Source organism: Megalobrama amblycephala, linkage group LG8 (assembly GCF_018812025.1).
Source record: "Megalobrama amblycephala isolate DHTTF-2021 linkage group LG8, ASM1881202v1, whole genome shotgun sequence".
Lineage (NCBI taxonomy): Eukaryota > Metazoa > Chordata > Actinopteri > Cypriniformes > Xenocyprididae > Megalobrama > Megalobrama amblycephala.
The window spans coordinates 15357058-15374191 of record NC_063051.1 but is presented as its reverse complement, the minus strand read 5'-3'; the positions used below and the strand labels follow the sequence as shown (position 1 = coordinate 15374191).

Below are 17134 nucleotides of genomic sequence, written 5' to 3'. Positions count from 1 at the left end.
ACTCAATGATAATAGCCTATGGTCAGAAACCCTGTGTGAATTACAGTGTTTTACAATAACCACTGCCTTGCCTTGTAATATTATCTCTACAGCCCGTTCTCACAGCTTTTTTTTTCTTAAATAATGACCATAAAATCTTAAAACCATAATTAACTTAAGGGTGACGCATAGGAAATGGTTTTATTTAGTTAGTTAAAATGGTGGGACTGTGGAGGATATGCTCTTGCCCTTGAGAATTCCTGTAACAATGAGGTGCTTACGGGTCATGGACAGATGTAGCACGACACAACACACGCAAAATCTAAACGGAAAGTGAGAAAGGCGGTTCTGGGAGCGCTATTGTGTCTCTCGTTTACCCATGTACTGAAGTCCCGCCCAGGCAGCTCAGCCTATAGCAGTTGGAGGACAGAAGAGACTGAGAAGAACCGCAGCCACAAGGACATGCTATAGTCCCCGCTAGAATCTTCAGCTGTAGACGGAGAACGCACCTTCAATTCAGTTAAAGGTGAGTGAAAACTGGGACCGTTTGCTTCACGTTATCGGCGTTTTGCGACCAAACATTAGTATTGCAAATGTTTATGTTGAATTATTCTATCTTCATGACGTAATTGTGGGATAATCGTTGTAACTGTGAAACGCGCCCGGGACAGCGTTTAACTTTTCAAACCCCCTCAGTAAGGAAACGTGGTACAGTTATTGTTCCAAGTACGTGTTGGTGGAGCGAATTTGTTTACATTTCTAAAACAGACACTTGAAAAGAAAATTGATGACCGCAAGTGTCGATATAGATTCATAGAATAACTTTCCAGTTTTGTATCAGTGAAGTTCCTGAATGATTCTTTGTTTAGTTTGTATTTATTTTACATTAATACTAATATATATATAGGCTACTCATAGTCATTAGATACAGGCCTCCATTTAAAATACTCAAAATAACTTAATTTCTCTTGAGAGATTCAAATGCGAATTTAAAATGAAATTAAAATCGCATGAGTGAACGTGCGTTGTTTTTGTCCTGTGAGAGTGAATTAATGTTGTTTATTTCGTTTTCCGTAATTAGCAGTAGAGGAAATCAGCCCAACGTATCATTACCAAACATCTTTCGTCCGTGCGCATGCTATGACTGAGCTATCTGAAAGTGAGCTTCATCCTGCTGACTGGATGTGATTCAGTCGTGTACTGTTTTTTTCCACGACTATATTTGAGAATCACCACATTTCCTGGCAGGAAGAGCTGCTGCAGGAGATGGTACAGATCTGAGTTGAGTAGGATACTTAAAGCTATTAGATTAAATAGCAGGTCTGCAGGAGCATGCATAGACTCACATCCATTTCTGCACTGCTTATTTCTTGTCTATCAGAACGTGTTGGATATTTCCATTCAGTCTGCCAGCATTTTATTATTTTCCGCCTTGTAGTGTGTGAACATTGGACATAGTATTTATCTGTACTAATATAAGTCATGGTATTCTGTCTTTTAACACTTATTCATATTATTATTATCATTATGTTTTGCTCCTGGGAGTGTAAGGATTTTTTACACAAGTTTCAAACCCGTATGAGGAATGTATCTTGTAACAAATCAGCTAGTAGGAATCAGGAGTTCCAGATACTTGAACTGCTGCAGCTGTTCACAAATGTCCAAATATTTTTCCCTGCCTGAAGAAGGCTGCCTGTTGAAGCATGTTGCATATACAGCGACGTTCTTGTACCCCTGGGTTTCTTTTTTTATAATGGTTGTGGTTAGGCTACTCATTCTGTGCACAGTATACAAGCAGATTGCATCTAAATATGCAAGCTTTGATGCCATTTTTCTTGAGAAATATTTATAAAAGGACAAACAGTATGTGGATACTTATGTTTTAACCTGTAGAAGACTGATTGTGTTTACTCTGATGTAAGCACCATTGAATGGTTAACATTTTCAGCAAGTACACAACTTGAGGATTTATGGTCAGCTGAGGTTTTTTTTTTTTTTTCTATTTCATTTGCTGACTGGTTTGTGATGATTAAGTTACTAGTGTTGTACACTTTCCTTCAATTGTATGTGTGTACACGTTTGGCTAAACTTGTGAAGGACTTTTTTTGTGTGTGAAAATATCCTTAATTTCCTTTTGTGTGTAAATATAGTGAAGCTTGTTGACAATTGGCTTCAGAGGACACTATTTAAAGGAACACTCCACTTTTTTTGAAAATAGGCTAATTTTCCAATTCCCCTAGAGTTAAACAGTTGAGTTTTACCGTTTTCGAATCCATTCAGCCGATCTCCGGGTCTGGCGGTACCACTTTTAGCATAGCTTAGCATAGTTCATTGAATCTAATTAGACCGTTAGCATCTCGCTCAAAAATGACCAAAGAGTTTTGATATTATTCCTATTTAAAACTTGTCTCTTTAATAGTTACATCATGTACTAAGACTGACGGAAAATGAAAAGTTGGGATTTTCTAGGCTGATATGGCTAGGAACTATACTCTCATTCTAGCGTAATAATCAAGGAAATTTGCAGCAGGCGCAATGATATTACGTAGCGGCTCTCACAAATGTCTCCATGGTTGCAAGGAACGCTTCCTGTGCAAGCAGGGGGTTATGTTGGTTGACAGAAGTTAGCGTATTTTCAGGCACTGTGTAATATCATTGCGCCTGCTGCACCCATGGTACAGCAGCAAAGTTCCTTGATTATTACACCGGAATGAGAGTATAGTTCCTAGCCATATCGGCATAGAAAATCGCAACTTCATTTTCCATCGATCTTAGTACACGATGTAACTACAGAAGAGTCAAGTTTTAAATAGGAAAAATATTAAAACTCTTTGGTCATTTTTGAGCGAGATGCTAACGGTCTAATCCGATTCAATGAACTATGCTAAGCTATGCTAAAAGTGGTACCGCCAGACGTGGAGATCGGCTGAATGGATTCAAAAAGGGTAAAACTCAACTGTTTAACTCTAGGGGAGTTGGAAAATGAGCCTATTTTCAAAAAAAAAGTGGAGTGTTCCTTTTAAATAGGATCATAAATCAGTCAAATCATGTTTAGCTTTAAATATTAAATTTGACTATCAATAGGATTGTTGGAGGGTTAAGGTTTAGCAAATATAGTCTTCAACAGTTGTGCCTAAAAGTGTATTAAATTGTCCATTATACACAGTAATAGTGTACTTTTAGGTGCATTTTATTTTGGTGCAATCACATTTTGACTCTGATGCCTTTTACAGACTGTGAAGTGTTGTTTCATTGGTTTGGTCTTGCATGTAAATTATATAAAGGATGTTTTAGTTTATCTGACATTTTAATCAGAAAGCATAATTTAGATTGCCTGACTTCAATTGGATTTCAGTTGTGTTACATCAGGGGAAGAACTGCAACTGAGTACTTTTCTGCATTTTGTGAAAGGTTCCTTAGTAAGTTTACTCATTAATGGTGGTGAAATAAATGTACACTAGTTCTAGTACTACTCCCTTTCCTCGTCACATTCTGTGTTTCACTACTTTGTTTGTTTTCAATGCTCTCCATCTGTACACACCTTTTATTGGTACATAATATAAACCAATTTTTTTGACTGGCTGACTGCTGCAAAGTGAAGCCAATGCAGCACTAATGTCAATAATTAATAAGACCAGTGGAATATGCATTGTGTATGATATGATGCAAGAAATGCATCAAAAGAGATTAGAGGAAGCCTGCTGGACTGCCTACATTATGAATCATTAGAGTGTAAAAGCAGCATAATATGCTAGTCTTTGTGAATACTTAAGATGAGGTGTCTTAAATACTTAAGATGAGCTTGATCCTTATCCATTGTCTTTCAGTATTCAGGACGTTTTTATTTATTTATTTGCAATAAAACATCAAGGTATTAATATTCCAGGTTTAATTCACAGACTAAAGAGATATTTGCTTTGTGCATTTTTTTTTTTTTTTTTTTTGCTTATTACCTGGAAATTTGCCAAATTAATAAATTCATGGATTTGAATTTAAATTAGTTTACTAACCATTGAGGGAAATTATATAAAGCATAGCTAATGATTTTTTTACATATTAGACATACAAATAGGAGTGAATGTGTGCATATTTTAAAATAAAATATTATTTGCAAATAGTTTAAATTGATCATTTATTACTGTTTATTTTAAACATCCATCAATTTATTATTAAAGGGTTAGTTCACCCAAAAATGAAAATTCTTTCATTAATTACTCACCCTCATGTCGTTCCACACCCATAAGAGCTTTGTTCATCTTTGGAATGATTTATTATATTAAGGTTAAACCACTGTAGTCACATGTTTTAACTGTTTTAAATGTTTTTAGTACACTGAAAGTGTTAAAATTAACTTGCTGGCAATAGAGGCCTCACTGAGCCGTCAGATTTCATCATAAATATCTTAATTTGTGTTCCGAAGATGAACGAAGTTCTTACGGGTGTAGAACGACATGAGGGTGAGCAATAAGTGACAATATTTTCAGTTGGCTGAACTAACCCTTTAAGTCTAGTGTTGTCTTGTCAAAATACAAAAGCTGTTTGCATGCATGCTGTGTGAAGAATGTCGAAGGTTTCTATTTACAGTGTGTTTTCTGAAGCGTTTAGCATGATGGCCAATCACAGACATGACTTTTGAGCTCATTAACATAGTGGCAAATCAGAGGTTTTGTTTAAAGTTTTAACAAGATTTTATTTATTTATTTGCAATAAAACATCAAGGTATTAATATTCCAGGTTTAATTCACAGACTAAAGAGCTATTTGCTTTTTGCAATATTATTTTGCGTATTACCTGGAAATTTGGCAAATAAATAAATTAATGGATTTGAATTTAAATTAGTTTACTAGGAGAGTCCACTGAGGGAAAGGATATAAAGCATAGCTAATGAATGAGCAGCCAGTTATAAGGTGTTGATCTGGACAACATTCCTTTTTTTCAGAACTATTTGATTGCTGAATGTAGTAATTGAATCAGGAATCAACCAGAGAGCCATGCAATAATAAATAATTACCAGACAGACAATACATACTTCGCAGGGCCGTAACACTGACATTGTTACGGATAGACATTTTGAAATAGACATTGAAATAATTAGAAATTTAGGGACAAAAATCCCTTCAATTTTTGATATTCTTGATGCTGTTCTGCTGCACTTCATTACACACGGCTTTATTTGTTGTTAGGGTGACAACATTTTTAAAAAGTTAGTTTTCTTTTTTGGCTGGTCCAGTGTAAAAGCACTTGTCAATGTCAAAATAATTAAGATGTCCAATGAAATCAAAGAAGGCAGGCCTTATTGTTCACAGAAGACGAGTGTGAATTTAGGGCCTGTCCACACGTACACGGGTATTTTTAAAACCGCAGCATTTTCTATGTAGTTTGGCTGTTCGTCCACATGTAAACGTAGTATCTGGTCACTGAAACAAAACCTTTTTGCAAACTCCTGCCAGGGTGAAGATTTTCAGAAACTCTGGTTGCAGTGCTGTCGCGTAGATGGTGAAACCGGAGATTTTGGCTTGTGACGTTAGAACCTGAACTGGTAATAACCTTTTTTCCAGGCTTCTGATTGGCCAACATGGCTTTACGGATCGGGTTATATCAGCAGTTGTTGGTTTGGTATGCTCTTAACAGTGCTTCAAAGCGTGTTTTTCCATTTTCATGTTGACACAATTTTTTATTTATTTTTTTTAAACGAAGGAGGAAAAAATCTGTTTATAAAAATACCCATGTACGTGTAGACTATGCCTTAGTTTTAGCAGTGAAAGGGTGTGCTGAATGCGACAAGACAAGAAATGTTTTGCAATTTTTACATATTAGACATACAAATAGGAGTGAATGTGTGCATATTTTAAAAATAAAATATTATTTGCAAATAGTTTAAATTGATAATTTATTACTGTTTATTTTAAACATCCATCAATTTATTATTAAAGGGTTAGTTCACCCAAAAATGAAAAAAAATTAAGAAATTAAGATATTTAAGATATTTTTGATGAAATCAAATTAAGATATTTTTGATGAAATCTGATGGCAGTTGTTCGAATCGCGTGTCAAACTGCTGAAATCACGTGACTTTGGCGCTCCGAACAACTGCATGCTGTGTGAAGAGAGTCGAAGGTTTCTATTTACAGTGTGTTTTCTGAAACGTTTGGCATGGTAGCCAATCTCAGACATGACTTTTGAGCTCATTAACATAGTGGCAAATCAGAGGTTTTGTTTAAAGTTTTAACAAGAAGTGATCAACATTTACAATATGAATAAAAGTTTTATTTTTCATACTCCTAACTACACACTGCAAAGTTGTCACTTCAGAGTGACAACCATATTTAAATGCAAAACTGAAACAAAATTGCAATGATCGACATTGATAACCTGCATTAAGTCTTGGAGTGTAAATACTGACTAATATATAATGTTTCTTTGTTCTTCATTATACAATATAAAATATATGTATATTATTAAATTAAATGAGTTAACACTCTTTTGTGAGAATGTATTGTACTGTATTTTGATAAATTTTGGCTGATCACTGAAGTTATTAAACAAAACCTCCTACAGTTTATCATGCTATTCAAAATATTCATAGACAGTTCATAATTAATAATTCTTCTTTGTGCCTTTACAGGAGGATGATTCCAGTGACCGAATTCCGGCAGTTCACGGAACAGCAACCAGCTTTCCGGGTTCTGAAGCCTTGGTGGGATGTGTTCACAGACTACCTTTCTGTGGTCATGCTCATGATAGGTGTGTTTGGATGCACTCTGCAGGTAAATATTACAGTTTTTCTCCTTAAGCCAAATACCAAAAGACTGCTACTGTTTTATTTTTACTGCTGAAAAGCACCTATTATGCCCCTTTTTACAAGATGTAATATTGGTCTTGGGTGTCCCCAGAATGTATTTGTGAAGTTTCAGCACAAAATACACCACAGTTAATTTATTATAACCATTTGAAAATGTCATTTTTGGGACCTGTTTTAAAAAGAGCTGTTTTGGTGTATACCACCTTAAATATAAATGAGCTGCATATCCCCGCCCTGCCTTTGGATGAGGGCGTAACTTGCATACCTATGGCAATAAACAGTCGGTAGAAGCAGAATGGCTGAGAGTGAGAGACCCGCTGTTTTGTATGGCATTCAGCCGTACATGTTTGAACCGGAATCAGACCCAGATGATGAACAGACTCCGGCAGAAGAAACACAATTGAGAATGGAGCAGGACGTCTCTGAATGGTTATTTGATACATTTATGTACTTATAGAGTTTTAATCGCGTCCCCTTTGCAATTATGGATGTGCAACACACACACACACACACACTGTGATAACGTTCGCGCAATTTTTTGAAACTACAAACACAAATACTGTGATAACGTTTGCTAAGTACAAACGAAATTATATTTATGCGAGGGAACGGTTGCGTCATGTTGACATTACTTGTCGTACAGGTGCTTATGTGGCAAATGTGAGAAGATGGCTACAGAACCAGAAAATATATGCTGCAGGAAGATAGAACAGGTATTAATTTATTTACATTTGTAATTGTTGCAAAAAATAATACGTGACATAAAACTGTCTGACGCTATTTGTTGTATCAAAGGTTACAAGACGGATGAAACAACTTCAAGTCACTCCATCATGTATGGTAGACCATCCCGGAAAACATACACAGTTTTTAATACAATATCTTTAAAAAAAAAAAATATATATATACGTGTGGATACACACTATACAAACAAGGTTTAAATTATATACACAGACATTCTACGACGACAACAACAACTTTAGACGCATTTGTTATTGAACTGGCTGACATCGACTGAAATGACTATTTGCTCAAAAAACATTAAATACACTTACTTCTTCTGGAGGTGACGTTGGATCGCGAACAGTAGGCAACGATCCACACTTGAGGATTAACTTTGAAGCAAGACCTGCTTTGAATTGACCCTCGTTCTCAAAACAGTCAGTCAAAAAATGATTTGCGCAAACATAAATGTATTTTGGAATTTTGAGTGGCGCCTTTCCTTCGTAAATAAAATCCATCCACTGCGTTTTCAGTGGCTCTGATGTCGGAAGTAAGTGAAAACTACTATGTTCATTATTACATCCCACAACAGAACACTTATGTTTCTTAGGAGACATTACCGGCTGTCGTTGAAACAATGGAGGATGGTTGACCGATCACCGAGGGTGGGGTCTATGCCAAAACCAGACTGTCAATCAAACCACGTGGGTGGGGCTTAGCGCAATTCTACGTCACAGTGAGAGCAATCTTAGAACAGGGCGTTCTGAGACAGTGCTTATGAATTATTGAGATTGAGAAAAATCCACCCAGTGTTTTTTTTTACATTCTAGGGTGGTTTTGCTCACACACTGCCAACACACATTTATGGTCAAACACCATGTAAAAGTGAATTTTGCATAATAGGTGCCCTTTAAACAAGCAACATTAGCCATTTAATCAAATCAATAAATCAATAGGCATTGCAGGACAAATAAGTTCAAACCTAATAGCCCATTATAAACAGATTTCCTCAAATAAAAGTTTGTAAGTAAGTCATGAACATGAACATGCTTCTCATGTATGGAAAGTATCTGTACACATGACAGGCGGCAAAATCGCAAGAAAAGCTTGACGTGTTCTGACAACTATTCATTACTTGACCATATTTTCTTGTTGTTAGGATGTTGATATAGCAACTGTTCAAGTGTAAAGTAAGTTTCATTCATAATGTTTCTCCTTTAATCCGATTATAAAACTTCATACCGTATTGTCCCTCAAGCAAGCTTAATTGTTATACTTGTTTGACATAACATGTAAGCCTTCAAAATCCTTCAAATTTTTTTTTTCTAGTATTTTCCAAGTCGATTAGCAATAGCACTATCGCTTAATCGACTAGTCGGCTAGTCTTCCACATCCCTAGTTTTGTTATAGCTTTTCTAACAAGGGCGCCGCCATCATGCAGTACTACACTTGCTGTGATGTCACAGGGTTGGTTGTCTTACCGGAGTTGAACATACAGAGAGATAGACAGTGGAGGACAGATAGTGAAAGATAAAGACAGAGACAGTGAAAGATGGAAACTGGACCACTATTGCATTGCTCCTGGATGTAAAATTAGTTTTACAGTGTTAAAGCAAAGGGCAAAAGAGTACATTTTCATAAACTGAAAGGGAGAACAGTTGCTTCGCTTCCCGATACACATTCAGACAACCCCCACCACCTCAAGATTTCCATTGTTATACTTGGATATACAATATGTTGCCAAAATGACTGTCAGAAATTAAAATGAATGACAACCATTATAATGCCCCTCTGTCATTCCACAACAAGCTGACGCAAAATAATGATTTCTTACCTTGACTCTACGTTTACCAATCAGGATAATCTCCAAACGTTATCCCTAATCTTGCCATTATCTTGTTTTTGATCCTTTTGCATTCTGTACAATAAAGTTTTAACCAACTTTTCTTTCACTGCTGGAGTCCTGACTTATTTTTTATTTATTTATTTTTTTAATCATCAGCCTTAAATTGCCTTGCAAATAGCACTGGAGCCCTCTATTGGTCATCTTCTTGGAGACAGATATTATGGATTTATCTATCACTAGTAACGATTGCAGCAATTAAGCAAAAAAATCAAAGACCAGAATCGAAACTATAATAATCATTATTAATCCAACAGAGACAACCAACCCTGTGACGTCACAGGTTGTAATACTGCAAGATGGCCGCAGCCTTGCTACAAAAGCTATAACAAAACATCGTTTTTTGTTTTTTTTTAGTTACATTTATTGTGTTTGTTATATAATTTTTTATTAGAGTGGAAATCCATTTACTAAATAATGTTAACTTGACTGACTGCTTAATTTCCACTTTAAGCAGAACTGAAACATACAGTCTTCCTTGATAAACAGCAATGGAATAATAAATGACTTCACACCATAAATGGATTTCCTCTGTGCATGAACAGCCCACTGTTGGGCAGTGTATACTGCATAAAGAAGTGGGAGCTTGCTAACGGAAAATAGCTAAATTCCAGTCACCACACACGAAAAGATTACCCCTCCTTCCCCTCATGGTGGCCCCTCTATAAACACAAAATGACTCCTGTAGCCTAGCTACCCGAGCTCATAAACTAGTGGGTGGAGCTAACAAGCTGCAAGTTTGCCCTTCTGTTTTAATTCCTCTAGATGATCCTAAATTATTTTTAGTTTCAACAAACAGGAACCCATTGTTAGGGTGGGGATATCCCCACTGTCCCTGGAGGTGTGCATCGAAGAATGGCACAGCTGTTTGATGTGTTGCAAATTGTAAATTGTAACTGGATTTTAATGATGATCCCAGTGAAGGTAGTAATAATTGTCCTAATTAATTATTTTACTAATGCCATTGCATAATCCCATGGTTCTGAAGGGGGAATAAACAGCCTCTTTTTTTTTTTGCTAAATGACCATGTTTGACTGGAGGCACTTTGAGTGGCCTGTAGTGCATAATCATAATGCGCTTTTTATTAGCCACTTGGGGCTGCTGCGTCTCGCATCCATTTTACTGCAGAGATGCCATGTTCAGAGCTGCTGATGCTTCATTAGCAGGCTTTACTCTGCAGTCTGCCTTTTGTTCTGTAAACACTATAGTGCTGTATAGAGCTAATTCTCTTTTCCTTTCTTTTTAGCTGATTTTTCTTGTTTTTCATTACCTTTGCAGGCAGAAACCACATGGCAATTACCAGAGGAGCTAAACTGTTTTGCAGGAAAAGGGGGGAAGGGCACACATCTTGAAACGAATACAGAATGCTTTTGTTTACTGCTTTTCACTTCTAGTGAAAAGTTGTTGTTTTTTTCTGCCTGGTGTGTCCTTTAAAAATATTTAATGCAAAATTGAGTAGTTGTTGAGGACTTTTTCCTGCTAACCCAAAGGTATTTCACCTCCCTTTAGAATTCAAGTGACCAGTGTAATGATTTCTCATTTCCTGTCTGAGTCACAACACTGATGTCAGAGACCAAAATAGTTATCTTAAAAGAGATGCTTCTCATCTGATACTGTTACATTGTTCCTGGCAATCTAAAGGTGGTGTGGTATTGGAAATTCAATACATCAAATGGGCCTCATCTACTGTTATACACTATCTGAGGTTTATCTGTTTGTTCACTGATGTGTTTGAGGTTCATTAGCTTTCATCTTTATTTTTTATATTCAGGGAAAGCAATTAAAGGGGTTAGTTCACCCAAAAATGAAAAATATGTCATTTATTACTCATCTACTCATATACACCCTCATGTTGTTCTATACCTGTAAGACCTTTGTTGATCTTCAGAACACAAATTAAGATATTTTTGATCAAATCTGATGGCTCAGTGAGGCCTGCATCGGCAGCAATAACACTCCCTTTTTCAATGCCCAGAAAGCTACTAAAACATATTTAAAACAGTTCATGTGGTTCAACTTTATTATTATAAAGCGAAAAGGATACTTTTTGTGCGCCAAAAGTAACAAAATAGCAACTTCATTCAACAATATCTAGTGATGGGCGATTTCAAAATACTGCTTATTGAAGCTTTGAGGCTTAACAAATCTTTTGTTTCGAATCAGTGGTTCGGAGCATGAATTAAACTGCCAAAGTCACGTGAACTATTGAGTAGTATTCAAAAAGTATTCTTGTCGCTTTATAATATTAAAGTTGAACCACTGTAGTCACATGAACTGTTTTAAATATGTTTTTAGTAGCTTTCTGGGCATTGAAAAAGGGAGTTTTATTGGTGGCGATGCAGGCCTTACTGAGCCATCGGATTTTATAAAAAATATCTTAATTTGTGTTCCGAAGGTGAACGAAGGTCTTACAGGTGTGGAACGACATGAGGGTGAGTAATTAATGACAGAATTTTCATTTTTGGGTGAACTAACCCTTTAAAACAACACTGCATTTATTTGGTACACATGCGTCCTGAACCTTAAGACCTGTACCAAAAATGTTCAGTACGAATATACGTGTACCGTTATAACCCTAGTATCCACATAAATTCTGATGTCTGATGGTGTTCATTAAATATGAGCTAATGCACTTGTGTGATTCTGCATATCTCCTGGCAGCATTTAATAACACTATGACTTATTGCTTCAGAATGGCAAATATAATTCTCCCTGGTGCAAGTTCATTCAGCAGCTCCATGAAAAATAATACAGACGAGCTCCCTCAAGATAATGTGCATAATGCATTTGGTGGCAATGTTTGCATTTTCTTTAGTCAGATTTCAGAAATGTGCTATACAAAAATGCAAAACATTTGGATGGAAACTCAGCAATAGTCTCAGTATGTCTTGATTTTACTGTGTTGATTCTGATAACTATATTCTTTTATTCTTTTAGGTGATGCAGGACAAAATCATATGCCTTCCTCAAAGGACGTTCTCACCAAACCAGACAGAGCTGATGTGCCCACCTCCTTCCACAAATCATGTAGCGCTAGTGCCTGTCCATGAGTTGAAAGGACTGAAGACCAACTTGGATATTCAGCAGTATAACTACATAAACCAAATGTGCTACGAAAAGGCACTTCATTGGTATGCCAAGTACTTTCCTTACCTGGTTCTCATACATACCCTAATTTTCATGGTGTGCAGCAATTTCTGGTTCAAGTTTCCTGGCTCCAGCTCTAAAATTGAGCACTTTATATCCATCCTGGGAAAGTGTTTTGACTCTCCATGGACTACGAGAGCACTGTCAGAAGTGTCTGGGGAGAATCCTGAGGAGAAGGACAACAAGAAGAACAGTGCCAGTAGGTCAAACCTTGATACTCCAATTGTAGAGGGCAACCTGGAGAAGACTCAGTCTTTAAGATCAATTCCTGAAAAGATTGTTGTTGACAAGCCAGCAGCAAGTGTCCTTGACAAGAAGGAAGGAGAGCAAGCCAAGGCCTTGTTTGAGAAGGTCAAAAAATTCCGCCTACATGTGGAGGAGGGTGATATATTATATATGATGTATGTCCGTCAGACTGTTGTAAAAGTGCTCAAGTTTATCCTTATAATTGCGTACAACAGTGCTCTGGTGTCAAAGGTTAGGTTTAATGTTACCTGTACTGAGAACATGCAGGACATGACGGGTTACCGGTACTTCTGTTGCAATCATACTATGGCCCACTTGTTCTCTAAGCTCTCCTACTGTTATTTGTGTTTTGTTGGGGTTTATGGACTCACATGCCTTTATACATCCTACTGGCTGTTCTATATTTCTCTCAAGGAGTACTCCTTTGAATATGTTAGGCAAGAGACTGGAATTGATGACATCCCAGATGTAAAGAACGACTTTGCTTTCATGTTGCACATGATTGATCAGTATGATCCCCTATATTCCAAGAGATTTGCAGTGTTTCTGTCAGAGGTGAGTGAAAACAAGCTGAAACAGCTCAACCTTAACCATGAGTGGACTGCTGACAAGCTTCGGCAGAAGCTGCAAACCAACAGCAATAACAGGCTAGAACTTCAACTCTTCATGCTGTCTGGTCTCCCAGATACCATCTTTGAGGTGACAGAGCTGCAGTCTTTGAAGCTTGAGATCATTAATAATGTTACCATACCAGCAGCCATTGCCCAACTAGAGGATCTCCAGGAGCTTTCCCTTTACCAGTGCTCACTCAAGATCCACAGTGCAGCCACCTCGTTCCTCAAGGAGAACTTGAAGGTGTTGCGAGTGAAGTTTGATGATGGCCGTGAACTTCCACAGTGGTTGTATGTGTTGCGGAACTTGGAAGAGCTCCATCTGATTGGTTCTCTGAGTTCTGATGCGTCAAAGAACGTAACCTTGGACTCTTTACGAGAGCTCAAAGCGCTGAAGACCCTGGCACTCAAGAGCAACTTCACCAAGATCCCTCAGTCCATCGTGGATGTGGCCAGCCATCTACAACGCCTCTGTATTTGCAATGATGGCACCAAGCTGGTCATGCTTAACAACCTGAAAAAGATGGTGAATCTAATAGAACTTGAGTTGGTGCACTGCGACCTTGAACGCATACCACATGCCATTTTCAGCCTGACTAATCTGCAGACATTGGATCTGAAGGAGAACAATCTACGCTCCATTGAAGAGATCCTCAGCTTCCAGCACCTCCGTAAGCTGACCAGTCTAAAGCTTTGGCACAACGCCATCACTTTTATACCTGAACACATAAAAAAACTCGGGAGCTTGGAGCGCCTCTACTTTAGCCATAACAAGATCGAGATCCTACCTTCACACTTGTTCCTCTGCAACAAACTGCGCTACCTCGATCTTTCCAACAATGACATCCGTTTTATTCCACCAGAGATAGGCGTTCTACAGAGCCTTCAATACTTCTCTGTCAGTTGTAACAAAATCGAAAATATTCCTGATGAGCTCTTCTTTTGTAAGAAGCTCAAGACTTTGAAGCTTGGCAGAAACATGCTGTCTGTCCTTTCACCAAAGATTTCTTTCCTAGGTGTACTGACTCACTTGGAGTTAAAGGGTAATCATTTTGAGTTCTTACCAGCTGAACTTGGCTCTTGTCGCGCCTTAAAGCGCAATGGACTTGTTGTAGAAGACGTGTTGTTTGAGACGCTGCCTTCAGACATCAGGGAGCAAATGCAAGCAGAGTGACTGCTTTGCTCTAATGCCAAATGTTGTAATCTGACTTCTTAAGAGACTCCAGGTGTTCCGTCCTATAGTATGTATTGTGATCTATATGGGTGAGTACTTACAATTTCATTTTTAAAGCTGGACTTGTGCTTAATGGCCTTTTAATGCAAAAATAGAAATATCTAGGGATAAACACCTTCTAATGCCTTATATTGTATATTATGAAAAAGAAGTCAAGTAAAATAAAAAAATTAAGACTCTAAAGTTTTTTTTTTTTAATCTGTAAGTCATAAAAATAGACAACTTACGACAGGGATTCATTTATAGACAGTGGGATGCAGTTCCAATGAATGCTTTCACTACATATGACTGACATTTGCTTTCATAATCCATTAAGCTTTTACAGGTCAAGTACTGTAATGTTTTGCACTGGAAATAGTGATATTAGAATTTGCACTGGAAACTTTAACATTCCTTTTATTTTACTTTTTGTTTAATGTGTATATAAAACTTTGCAAGGATTTGAAGTATATATGATAGGAAAACCTACAGTTCATGTAATCCCCCCCCCGCATTTTACTTTAATTATAAACCTTTTGGAAAGCAGGATCCTTATGCATGTGTTTCTCAGGTAGACTTAACATGTTTTTCCTTGCATCACTGTTTTAAGGTTAAACAAGTTTTACAGCTGTTGGTAGTAGATCCTGGGCAGATAAAGAGAACCACATTGCAGTATATGGTACCAGCTTTAACTGTCATATAGCTTTTTTTAAAGGGTTCTTTATCCTGCTGTGGTTTGCTTAGTTTAAACAATTACTCTGATTTGACTTCTCCAGTGCAAGACAGAATCCAGATGCAGAAGGGATTTCTCTTACATTATCTTAGCCTTTTATTGTACAAAAATGTTTTCTCGTAAACCAACAATGTACTATAATAGACATTTTAATCATCATATTAGTCAAGAAGAGTATTTGTCAATCTTGTATTGTACGCTGTAATTGTTTCTATTTCATGCAAACTTAAGGAAAAAAGCTCTAGGATTATATACAAACAAATGCATTTTAAGAATGTATTCTTTTATATTGTCCTTTATGCAAAAAATAAATAGTCAACGATCTCGCAAGGTGCACCAAGACAAATCAGGTAGACTTTAAGTTTCCTAAGTATTTTCTCTTAGCTACTCAGAGATCTTAGAAGAGTGTCTTTATGTCATGTACATGGTAATTACATTGTCTCTGATCTGATCTTGCCTTGGGAGAGGTGACTCATCTGATGTACTGAGATCAGCATGTGGCCTTTTCTACAGACTGCCAGTTACATTGCCATCATAACAAACAAGTATTGAATCAGTGTTTCACGTGTATTGTCTCGGAATTCATACACCTTAGAAGAAGGCGCTATAAGAAGTTAAGACTGAATACTTGAGCTATGTAGATCACCAGGCATTTTTGTGTTTTTCGTGTTGTATTTCAGTAATATTATCTATATGAATAGCTTTGGATCATGTGTAGGTTTTTTTTCCCTTTTTTTTTTTTAAACACAAGACCTGTCTTGGGTTTGGAAGGTTAGTTGCTGTTTTGGTCTTGTGTCTGCATGTTAAAGGTCATAATGGCATGAATGCCAAAGTGCAAATCTATGCATAAAATGAAGGATGTAGATTCTTGCCATTAGATATAGGTGCTGACATAATGCAGTACACCCATATGCCTTATTTTTTTCTGTTTTGTATCATTTGCATTCTACCAAAGTGTTTATAATTTGTAAAACGGTATAAATAAAATGCATTTTTTTTTGTCCCTTGTGTTGAGTTCAGTTTTGTTTTGTAATTCTCAAGGGAGAGTTGTCATCCAGGTGGCAGTATTGTGCAGGAAATGCAACAGGGATTTGAGTCTATGCAATGTTTAAGGATAATTTGCTGACCTCCTAAATGCTTGCCCACACCAGAAAGTTGCTGATATTAAAAAAGCAATTGCAAACAAGATGCCAATTTTAGAATTTAGTTTTTTGGAGAGAGGACAGTATGATGAGGAGGACATTATTTGAATATGTCTGGGTCATATCTGTTAAAACACTGAAAATTAAATGTCAAATGGACACAAATTCACATGCATAAAAATAATGCATTTAAATAATCACTTGAATTCACAACAATTTGTATGTGGGTGTTGTCTCCCATCATATCTCATGTTTCTGTCACATGATCAGCTGTGATGGACATGGCTATTGATAGATGTATCATGACCTGGTATACAGTGAAAACCCAAGAGGGTACATACTATAGCTTCAGCCACTTTCAAAGGCATTACCTCTCCTTTGCATGTTGCATGTGGTTATTTGATACAAATAATGGTAAATTTGATGGTAAAAGATAGATTTTATATCAGGGAAGGAGAAAATCTCTATTTTCTGTATAATATGTTCTCCAAATTAGACCAAGTTCTTTATGCATCAGCAGAGGTCAGCTTAATAACAATAGCTACAACAATAAGCATACAGCTTTCTGTGTTTTGTGGCATGACTTCTAACTTTGACTAAAGTGAACAGCAAATCCCTTTTAGAACATATCTTG

At 36.9% G+C, this 17134-nt stretch overlaps 1 protein-coding gene across 2 annotated transcripts; it reads left to right on the top strand.

Moving 5' to 3' along the window:
• Nucleotides 1–260: 260 nt before the first annotated feature.
• Nucleotides 261–16361, top strand: lrrc8c (leucine rich repeat containing 8 VRAC subunit C). 2 transcript variants are annotated; one of them, XM_048199621.1, is made up of 3 exons: nucleotides 261–505; nucleotides 6605–6746; nucleotides 12346–16361. In XM_048199621.1, the coding sequence occupies exons 2-3, from the start codon at nucleotides 6609–6611 to the stop codon at nucleotides 14584–14586; spliced, it is 2379 nt and encodes a 792-aa protein (XP_048055578.1). In that variant the 5' UTR covers nucleotides 261–505; nucleotides 6605–6608; the 3' UTR covers nucleotides 14587–16361. The 2 variants fall into 2 exon arrangements, with proteins under 2 accessions (XP_048055578.1, XP_048055579.1); XM_048199622.1 differs by lacking the exon at nucleotides 261–505 and adding an exon at nucleotides 7425–7494 and having other exon boundaries at nucleotides 6610–6746.
• Nucleotides 16362–17134: the final 773 nt, after the last annotated feature.

What these genes read in the sequence shown, in the direction of transcription:
- lrrc8c (XM_048199621.1), top strand. Translation starts at nt 6,609, where the DNA reads ATGATTCCAGTGACCGAATTCCGGCAGTTCACGGAACAGCAACCAGCT. An exon ending in TGTTTGGATGCACTCTGCAG is followed by an intron (nt 6,747 to 12,345) that starts GTAAATATTACA and finishes TTATTCTTTTAG; the next exon opens with GTGATGCAGGACAAAATCAT.